This window comes from Vigna umbellata, chromosome 7 (genome assembly GCF_029865625.1).
Source record: "Vigna umbellata cultivar VRB3 chromosome 7, Vumbellata_1.0, whole genome shotgun sequence".
Lineage (NCBI taxonomy): Eukaryota > Viridiplantae > Streptophyta > Magnoliopsida > Fabales > Fabaceae > Vigna > Vigna umbellata.
This window is the reverse complement of record NC_142171.1, coordinates 20,001,417-20,012,689: the sequence shown is the minus strand read 5'-3', so window position 1 is coordinate 20,012,689 and position 11,273 is coordinate 20,001,417. Positions and strand designations below refer to the sequence as shown.

Sequence of the window (11,273 nt, the reverse complement as noted above, 5' to 3'; positions counted from 1 at the left end):
AGAAAATTTAGAACGAACGCTGTTTCGGTTCGTTGGCGATTACGGAAAGAACGAACGTTCGGTATAGGACTGAGCGTTACTTATAACGAACACATTGAGACGAGCGTTCGATATAAGACCGAGCGCCACTTAGGACGTACGTTTTGGGTTGAGACTATTCACTGGTTCAAAATCGAATTTAATATAGCTCAAATACTTAAAGTTTATGTCTTAATAATTTGACTAAGAGTTCAAGGATATACTTACAGGCTTCTCAAATTCTCACCCAACACTCCTGAAGTCTACGTTTGGCCGAACGCTCAAACGTAAAGCTATATATAAGAGGGCGTTCGTCCTCAAAGGGAAATCCTTTCCAAATGAAAGGGTTCGACTATTTCAAAGAATTTACCAAGACTACCGAACGGTCAAAGACCGTTTCGATAACGAACGTTTATTTTCATAGACTTAAATAATCAAACTCATCTTACGGTATACAAAATTTTCTAGTATAAGCTTTCATACATCAATTTACTCAAATCATAATACAAATCCATACATTTTCACACATCATCTCATCGTACAACTCATTTTCCAATTAAATCAAACCATAGAACATTGCATCATTTTCATACATCATTTCAGAATCATTTTCATAGACCAACAGTCCAACATCATGCATCATATTTCAAACATCACATAAACGCACATGCAGTACAGAAAATCACATGAATTAAATCTAATAAGCTTCCCTTACCCGGATTCAGTAATGTGCGTTCGTTCTCCAGAAAATCAGATCCCAGTACACCCTCTTCTACCCTTTACGATTCAACCCAAAATTCCTTAAACTAAAATTACAGAAAACCAAATAATGGTTCAGAGAAGACGCATGCAAAATCAGAGTGAGGCTTGCATGTGACTAAGGAAGAACAATGAAGCAGTTGAAACTTACCCGTTTCAGAATCCAGAAACGTTCGGTTCAATTTGAAGCTCACGGTGCAGGGATGGTTCTCACGGTGCTGAAACGTGAACGGAGCAAAGGATGGTGAGTTGCAGAAGAGAGAAGGAGAGAGTTCTAGAGAGATGGAGGAGAAAATGAAAAGCCTGAGTTTGGAAAGGGAGAAGGTGCGCGTAGAGAGTGAGAGATTTTCCAGAAAAGTTACTTTTGTTCAAATCCCACTGTCAGACGGACTAGCGCCCCTCTGAACGACACCTACACCCCACCACTGACTTCAGAAGTTTCCAAATTGACAAGTGGCGTGCATGCAGGGCTCGTTCTTAGTGGATTTTTAATGCATTGGGTTACGTGGCATGGTGCATTGATGGAAGCAGAGAGGTGAATCATCACCGAATTAATGAGACGTGACATCAACTAATACCAGACTTCATTAAAAAATATATTATAATACTAACTATTTATAAAAATAAGTTTGAAGTTATGAGAATTATGAATGGAGAGTGATATAACGAGAATATAATTGAACACAAATTTTACCTCTTAAAAGAAACCACTGGTAAATGATGAAAAAATTAAGATAATTATAAGTGCAGATGAACATATGAAGCTCAGTTGGAAAAAAGTAAATACCGATTCATAGTTTGAATAACCAACCGCAATGTCTCGAATCTCAGCAACTTCAACCTTTTAATGCACAGCCCATCGGTCCCATTTGTACAAAGCAGGAGAAGTGCTATTGCTTTTTGACGCACCACTTTTGACCCACTTTATTGAATACAGACATGAATTCAATTACATCACAGTCAACATCAGAATTCTTGACAATGTCATTCAATTGTAAACATCATTTATAATAAAAATATTGACTTCTAGATTACTTTAAAAGCCATTTATAGCATAATTCAGCCAACTAACCATGAAATAAAAACAGTGATAGTATACAAAATTTATGTGAAGGTTATTGAATTATGCACGTATCACTGTAAAATGGAAAATGCCAAAAAAAAGATGCATGATCACATTGTCCACTAATCACTCGTTTTATCTCTGTCATGAGAGGCAGATCATAGCCGTAACCATCCAATATAAGCAAATTGGAACACCAAAGCTAAATTATCCATGCCGTGGAACATATCATCAAATCCATGGAGAGAATAAACTCGGCACCAACTCAACAAATCTAATGCTTAAAGAAGGAGCATCCATAGCAGAACGGAAGGAACCAACTGACTAATGACCTCGTAATACTTGAAAGCCATTCTCACAAAAAACATAGGCCTCTATAAAGCACTATTTCTAGCCTAAGATCATAACAACATAAAACCTGACACTCCTACTGAACAGCACTATTTCTACAACTAGATGCTGCTACATTGCTGGATGTAGTAGCAGCATTAACTCAGACCCATTTTGTACAATTCCTCAAAGACCACTTCTGTCAAGACCAAGACGGTCACTGCAAAAACTTGATGGCACAACTGATAGCTGCAGCCGACCGGTCCATTCCTCTCCCGGCTTCAAGCTCACCGGTTTCTCTATCACCGCCCCGTCAACACAAAGCATCTGTTTGTACTCTTCATCACCAAAATCTACCATGGATTTTGATTTCTTTTCCCATGGATTCCACACAGCTGAACACACCATAAAAGTTAAGATGAAAAGGACTGATTTTATATTTTCTACAACTCGAAACCTTATCTACGTTTGTATTTTGTTTGTGGAAAAAATTTGCTACTTAGAGCTTACCAACATCAGGGAGACCTTCCTTCCTTATAACAAATGTTCGCTTCTTCTCATGATCTAGCACTGCAATTATGTTTGGAGAGCTAAGATAAACTCGATCCGCCTGCCATGAAGGAAGTATGGATATTAAAAACATCTTCATTAGCCTTCATTGTGTCAAAACCAAAAGACTTTAGTAGTGGATACTGTGTGTGATTGACAAAACTGCAGCATAGGCCAGGAATATAGTGCTCTATTTATCTCAACCTGAAGTAATAGCTTAAATTGCAGCATGGAACTATAAATGTCTACATTTTGTTAACATCAATATAACCTAGAAGGGTTTACCTCAGATTCAAATGTTATTGCATCTCCTTTTTCAGTAAATCGTTCTTTTTTGAAAAGGTTGTCTAGGTAGTCCAGTGTCTCCAGACCTTCAATCCTTATCTCACTATAAAAATTGTTAATGTGACGTTAATAATGATTGTCAATCTTAAAATAAAATTTCCTGTTCTAAAACAATCAAAAGAGAGGTAGTTCAAGTAAAAATATGTAAACAAGAATCTATATAGGTAACAAGCATTGCAAACAGTAGTTTGCTTCAAATGCTTACAAATTCTATAGGCTGTGTAAGAACTTTGTACTTTCATTACGACTGATCACTTGTTTACATATTTCCCGATAACTGACATGAATAAAACTCATAATTCCAGTATTCGGAGAAGAATCCACCTAATATATAGAGTATCCATGCTAGTTTCAAATGATTAGAGTGTAAGTTGTTATTAGTTTCTAAAGAAGAGAAACAGTCCTCTAAGATCTGCTTGAATGTTAAAATCCCACAATTTAAAGCATTCAGCAAATGCAGAAACTACACGTTTCAGAACAAAAACCAAATATATTTGTCTACTATAAATATTGAACAAGGAAGTACCATTAGTGCTAATAAAACTCCGATCAAGTGTTCAGCAATCAATTTACTATGGAAAAGAAAAATGATGGTTGGACATCATCCCACACACTCAGAAAAGGGAATGCAGACCAAGTACAACAAAGAATTATCCATACCTAATGTCAGAAACCAATAAGTATGTGTGATCCGCGAATGAGAAACTAAATGGCTTGCCATTTATATTCCTGACTCTAGATATCAAAGTCAGGTCCCGAAGACGGAATTCAAAACTGGTACAATTATTAAACAATCGTTAGATTACTACTGCTTGAAATTTACTGCCAAACACAGGAAAAAGTAATATCGAGTGCATATATGCCAGATTCAAATTATCAAACACATGGAGAGTGGATATCCCTGTTATACTGTCACATCATGCTATTCATACCTGTGTGGCCAGCACTTCATATCTTCTTCAGATGATTTTAGCACCAGGTCAATGAAGGATTTCCCACTGGAGTCATTCCCAGGAAGAGGAGGAGGGTTTTCATCAATTGCCCACATTCTATTTCTTGCAAAACCATGCTGCTCCAGCGATCCACAGTTTCCAAACTGTGAAACAAATTCAGCTCAAGATATGTAAGTATGCATGTTACAAGTTATATAAAATGAACGTAAAAAGGAATAAGCTTGCCTGTGGAAAACACATGGGAATTCCTCCTCGAATTGCTTTTGGAGCCTTGAAAATTGCCTACAGATAATGGAAAAGGAAACAAAACAGTTAGTTATTACTACTTGCCTCTTTAAAAAGTATAATTGATTAAAGTTCTGTGTTCCTACAAAAGCATCAGTTAAGTTGGTTTTGCCGTCAAAGTTTTTCATTATACCAGTATTCAACCCCAGTGGTTCCAAAGGACAAAAGCACTACAATGCACCATTCTTCCCTGTTTTTCTCTTGCATCGATGTGATTGATGGACAGCATAGAATACTATGATTCATCAAAATCCAAACTCTTCTTAAATTTATTGATTATTTGGGCCAATGCCCTTCACATGCCAGTTGCAATATAATGCAGATTATCCCAAAATGAAAATTTTCAGAAAGCAAGATTATGAAATATTGACATGTTTTCCTTATCAGCGCTGACAACTAACAAAATTCATATAATTTAAAATGTACAAATTGATTTTCAATCAAAATTGAAAGACATACCTTGCTGCTTGTGAATAGAAGTTCTTCCCCGTGCTCATTCCGCCATGAAGTGACCTGCGCCCCATGTAAGCTTACCTAATTTCGAGAAAAAACAGTTAATCTAAGTAATCGTAGTAATTAAATTACTCAAACTACAAATATCTTTACAGACCAAGTTATCCACATCAAGAATTCGCATTGGATGTCATAGTAAATTTTAAAATCATAACTTTACCAAATGTTAAAACCGACACCAGTTTTGCAATGAACAATTTCTCACCCGTGCCGAAGAACCCCTTAGGGTCCGAAGCAGAACTTGATCAATTCCATTCCAGTCCTTTGTAATTTCAGTTGCTGCTCTATAGTCCCATACGGCTGCAGAATGCCCCATTCAAATTACTGCAGATCCTAAATTTCTTCAGCAAAATCCTATTAAGCTTCTCAAATTCGGAACATGCAAATGCCAGAGGATTGAAGGGGTCTCCACCTCACACCTATACCGTAACAAACACGTGAATTAGCCTCCTCGTCAGTTAAATCCAAAATCCCAACACCCAATTTCACTCAAAATTTCTTCTCACAATAAACCTATTTAAACAAGAATCTGGAATGTGTGATAGAATTCCACGAAAACTCCAGAAAGCCAAGAGCAGAAACATTACACTGAACATTTAGCAATTGAATACCAATCTACCTGGTACACATCCAAACATGTCCTTAAAACTTGTCAGATTCACAGCAGAAAAAGACAATTAAACACTGAAAAAACATAATAACTATCAGTAAATAAATAAATCACGCACGCATACATACATATACATACACACACATACATATATTACAGCTGTAATAAAATTAAAATTTTCTTTAATATAAGCAAAATACAATAACCATAATTTCTTCAGGAAAATTCAAATTAAGGAAGAAAAACCAAACACTAATAAATCTCAAGAGAATACTGAATAATAAATCTCCCATTAACCAAACACTGGTAATAAGTTTACTTACTTCAACAATCCGGAATCAGGAATTCTAAGTCTAAACCGACACCAGGTCTTGGATGCAGAGAGAAGCAGCAGTAGGAGCCAGAATAATGCATGACCTCTGTGAAATGAGTTAAGAAAATTCACACATCCAATGACACGAGGCAGCACATGCTCATCAAGTACATAGATACATACATGACGAAGAAGAAGCGTTCAAAAAGTTGAAAGGTACCCTTTTCTTAGAAGTATGCATTCAAGACCATACTTGCAATTGAATCAAGAAAGTTCAGAACTTTCAACAACCCCAAGATTTGAAAAACCAAAAAAACTACCGCAAATGGTAGGTGGCAATGTTGTGTGAAGGCGAGATAAATCTTTTACAGAAGCTTAAGATAAGGAGCAAAAACCGGTCTTGTAAATTCTGTGTCTGTTGGCTGCTGAAGAGATCTAGTTCTTGGACGTGGAGATACGAAAAGTAAATGTACACATGTACAAACCGTTAAAAAATTTAAACATTTTTTAATGACAATTAAACTACATTAATTTTGTGTACAAGATTTAAAACCAGAATAAAATATACACCATTCCAGTACAGGGTTGAAAGCTACTTTTTCTTTGGACTGTGGTGGACAGAATCAAGAGTCACATACACAACACACAGCACAACACAATCGAAGGTGATGGATGAATCCATCTCAAGATGTAAACCAATAGAAAAAACAAAAAAAAAAACACTTATGTCTTAAACACAGAACACACAACACAGAGGCATCACATCACTTCAGCATACTATTATAAGGGCATGCGTAGATGTAAACCAATAGAAAAAACAAAAAAAAACACTTATGTCTTAAACACAGAACACACAACACAGAGGCATCACATCACTTCAGCATACTATTATAAGGGCATGCGTAGATGTTCGGTATTTCTTACAATGAGGTGTGCAAAATGGATTTGTCACCGCAATCCCGGGCTTATCTTTCAATTTCTCTTTCTTTTTTCTTTTAGCACGGAAACACTGACCATTTTCTTTCTTTTTAATATACTGAGACAGAGCACACAAAAAAAGAAATTGAAATTCCCACAATAAAAATAGGTTTAAAAATAGGATGGTCACTTCTCGCCTTCAAAATTTGCCAAATTGTTTGATCCTGAAGCTTCCTGGGACAAGGTTTGTTCTTTCAGTACATCCTTCATATATCCATTCCTGGACGAGAAGGAGAAGGCGTGGCGGTTGAGGAGGTTGATGTAGAGGGCATAGGCGGTTAAACCCGTCATCCCTAATTTCTCATACTTCCCTTCGGTGTGCAAGTTCAACCTGTCATCCTCGCCCTGCGACGAAGACACTTCCCTAAAGTCCCTCAAAAACCTGTGAATAGCATCGTTCACGTCTTCCACCCTTATGTTAGTGCCCCACACAAAGGTGGGCCTGGCGTCGTCCATGTCGTAGCCATCGCCGCCGTCAGACGAGGCCGCCGCGTCATATGTTGTGGATGTAGGTGTGACGGGAACGCGCCCACCTCCGCCGACGCCTTAGCGGGAGCGCGGCGCGGTTGGGGTGGCTTCGGAGGAGGCGAATCGAGATCAGCGCTCCGACGGAGTGGCGAATGCGGAGGGAGTGGAGGAGCGGCGGCGGCGGCGCCTACTTCCCGGAGAAGAGAAGGTGTTGCTGATGGGGCTGGAAAGGGAGTCGTCGGGGGAAGAAGGACCTATCAGAAAGGAGGTTTGAATAAATTAACAAATCAGAAAATTCGGAAAATGAAAACCGAAAGAAGAGACAGAGAGAGGAGCGGCACGAACCGTTGTTGAAATTCGGAAAAGAATCGGAAGCCATAGATTTGGTTGTCGGAGAAAATCAGATACAGAAGCAAGAGTGAGTGATATAGAAAGGGCGGTAACTCACCCGTCATCCTCACCCTTCATACATCCTTCATATATCCTTCATAGAGGTCGATGTATTCAGGTCAGACTCTGCCACCTGCAAATAAAATGATACGTGAGCATGTCTCCTGTTTAAAAAAGGCTTAATTACCTACTTAGTCCCCATGTTCGGAGATAATTTGCTGTTTAGTACCCGGTTTTGAAAATGTAGGCATTTGATACCTATGTTTTGAAATTTGTATCAATTGAATCCTACCCACTTAACGCCGTTATAAATCTAACGTTTTTCTGACATCAACTTTGAATTGTGGACGAGCGGTAGTGGACGAGCGTCCGAGCATCGTTGGACGAGCGTCCTCTTCTGTTGGACGAGCGTCCTCCTCTGTTTGGACGAGCGTCCTCCACTGTTGGACGAGCGTCCTCCACTGTTCGATGAGCGTCCTCCTCTGTTTGGACGAGCGTCCTCCTCTGTTTGGACGAGCGTCCTTCACTGTTGGACGAGCGTCCTCCACTGTTGGACGAGCGTCCTCCTCTGTTTGGACGAGCGTCCTCCACTGTTGGACGAGCGTCCTCCACTGTTGGACGAGCGTCCTCCTCTGTTTGGACGAGCGTCCTCCAGTGTTGGACGAGTGTCCTCCTCTGTTTGGACGATCGTCCACAACCGCTCGTCCACAATTCAAAGTTGATGTCAGAAAAACGTTAGATTTATAACGGCGTTAAGTGGGTAGGATTCAATTGATACAAATTTCAAAACATAGGTATCAAATGCCTACATTTTTAAAACTGGGTACTAAACAGCAAATTACCTCCGAACATGGGGACTAAGTAGGTAATTAAGCCTTTAAAAAATTAACGCCGTTCATTGTATTTAAAAGAAAAAATATTATTATTTAATTATGTTAAATTAGGGATTCAATTGATCATTTCTAAAATTAAAAGATTCAATTAAAACGAACCCGTAAATACAGAACTTCCGAACCTATTAAAAAAAAAATATTAGCTGCACTGAACCGTTTCGGCCTGGAAAGATTCATTTTAATATTGGTAAAAGAAAAGAAAATAGAAGATCATAGGAAAAGGAAAGATTCATTTTAATATTGGTAAAAGAAAAGAAAATAGAAGATCATAGGAAAAGGATTTGTGGCTGTATTCAGCCTTTTGGTTTAAAATGTGAACTTTTAAAATAAAAAAAGTGATGATTAAAACGAAGTTAAAATAGTTTTAAATCAAATTCCAATATATTTACATATTTTTTGTAACATCCCAAAATATAGTAATACCATAATTCAGAATTAATTACAATTAACAGTGAACAGTAAACAGTCTTAATATTAACAGGAAACCAAGTTTCAAAGCCTAACGGCTGGTGTACAAATAACGTGCGTATTCAAGTGCAGAGAATTTAAAACAGAACAACTTAAGGTTTCAGAGTTACAAATTTCAGCTCAGAAATAACGAGCACTAATAACGAACGGTTTTACAAAAATGATAACCGAACGTTCCAAAATGATCTAATATCTATACAGTACTAAACTAACAAGCACTCTAAGGCTCGGCTTTAACTTCGACTTCCACCAGATTTGCATCCTCCAAATTTTCTTCTTCCAGCATGACTTCAAGGGATGCATCACCATCTGCTCACATCCACAACGGATGATCATTGCATTTTGACAAGACGGAGATACATGGACAGTAGACAACACAAATGAAATGCAAGGGTAAGCTTATACTGTTTAATTAATACAACACACATACAGTTCGTAATTCGATTCACACACACATCAAGTAAATTGTTCATGTAATTTAACACAGAAAGATATATAAGACAGACCGTCCGGACTGTATGAACCGTGTAGCTACAGGCGTCCTTGCACCCGAGTGATGTAGTAACTGGGATACCCTCAACAGCTGCCACTCGAGGTTAATCCTTCGCCCCTGCTAAGTGAGGGATACGAAAGACCTCCTGCCATTCCCACACATGACTACTCCCTTCTACATGAAGATGAGCATCACGGAATATCAGGATGGACCAAGCCAGCATTAGCTAACCATAGTCATACTTTACCAATTCAATCTTTCAATATATATATATATGAGACGTTCCTCCCTGGAACGCTCGTCCAAAATCCAACATCATAAATTCAGTTCTCATAGTGTTCACACTTTAACTTATCATATTCCATCATCTTTTACATCATTAGGTTCAGGAGTCAAAAATAACGAACGCTCAATCCATTGAAGAATTAGGACGAACGTCCAAATAAAGTTACTGGATACTCAGGGAAATATACAGCAAACGTAATTTTCTACTTGGCCAGTTAGATGAACTGACTCGACTTGAAGTGTACTGGTACTTAGAAAATATTTGTGATAAAAATATGGACCAGATTTAATACACAATGGATTGTCAAGAATACTTAGAATCATATTTGAAGATGGTTACATAATGAAAACTAAGGCCAGAGATTTAACGGACGTACGGAGAATGAATGTCTAATACTTTAGAACGAACGCTATTTTATCAAGTAATTATTCAATTAGTACGAACGCGAGGTAAGAGACCAAGCGAGATTTAGAATGGACGCTCATGATAAGACCGAACGCCTTATTAAGAACGGACGTTCGACATAAGGCCGAACGCTATGAATGACGAATCGCTCGACATAAGGCCGAACAATATAAAGGACGAACGCTCGACATAAGGACGAACGTTACTTATTCATAAAGTTTTAAATATTTAAATACTGCTGAGCTAGACGAACGCTCAGACATTAAATTTGGGACGCTCGTTCATGAGCAGAATTCCTTCCAAATGAAAGAATCCCAATCTAAGTTACTTTACTGAAATGCCGAACGGTTTAAGACCGTACAGGGACGAACGTCATTTATCAGTGGGAAAGAATGAAATTTCAGATTTCTCAGACTTAGAAAAATTTTCCAGATTTACAATTTATAACTTTATAACTTTCATTCCAGATTTAATTCACCTTAAACATCATCATCATACAGATTTCAACATTTGAATCATTCCAACTATACAATCACCATAATTCCATTTATACATGATCAGATCAACATGCATTTAATCAAAATCAAAAACAACATACATAATACATACAAGCAGTATTTGTCTATGACAGATTAAACCAACACCAGAAATCATATCAGATATCAGAAATCGTTCACAACAGTTCCAACATCAGACTTTACATACATGCAACTCAGATCACAAAATCAAGCAGTATGAATTAAACTTATAAGCTTCCCTTACCTGGTCTAGCAGTGTACTTCCAATTGCTTAAGATTTTCTCTCTGTCAATAGCAGCTTTCTACCCAATGAATCACTCCACGATTTTCACTAAATCTAAGATACCAAAAATGACATAAGATTCAAACCTATAACCCATGCATGCAACCAGGATTTGGTTCGCATGACCTAAAACAGACAAGTGCAGGGACGAGAACTTACCAGTCCAGATTTTTGGTTTTTGTTTGGTTCAAAACAATGCTCACAGTGCAGGGAAAGTTTCTACGGTGTCTGAAATGATATTGGAAGAGATGATGGTGAGTTATTTCGAAGAGGAGATGAAAGAGTGCAGAGAAAATGCAGAGAAGATGGAAGATCAGAATTCGAGAGGAAGATGATGATTGCATGTAAGGAAG

At 37.9% G+C, this 11,273-nt stretch overlaps 1 protein-coding gene across 6 annotated transcripts; it reads right to left on the bottom strand.

The window, feature by feature from the left end:
• Positions 1 to 1,880: 1,880 nt before the first annotated feature.
• Positions 1,881 to 7,753, bottom strand: LOC148195361 (putative glucose-6-phosphate 1-epimerase). Of its 6 annotated transcripts, none has more exons than XM_088094320.1 (10): positions 7,530 to 7,753; positions 5,749 to 7,438; positions 5,021 to 5,499; positions 4,762 to 4,836; positions 4,243 to 4,299; positions 3,997 to 4,160; positions 3,725 to 3,838; positions 3,005 to 3,107; positions 2,681 to 2,780; positions 1,881 to 2,565 (listed from the first exon to the last, which is right to left on the bottom strand). In XM_088094320.1, exons 3-10 carry the CDS (start codon positions 5,129 to 5,131, stop codon positions 2,357 to 2,359), a joined length of 933 nt encoding a protein of 310 aa, XP_087950446.1. In that variant the 5' UTR covers positions 5,132 to 5,499; positions 5,749 to 7,438; positions 7,530 to 7,753; the 3' UTR covers positions 1,881 to 2,356. The 6 variants fall into 6 exon arrangements, with proteins under 6 accessions (XP_087950446.1, XP_087950447.1, XP_087950449.1 ...); XM_088094321.1 differs by having other exon boundaries at positions 5,021 to 5,434; XM_088094323.1 differs by having other exon boundaries at positions 5,021 to 5,234.
• Between the last annotated feature and the right edge of the window lie 3,520 nt (positions 7,754 to 11,273).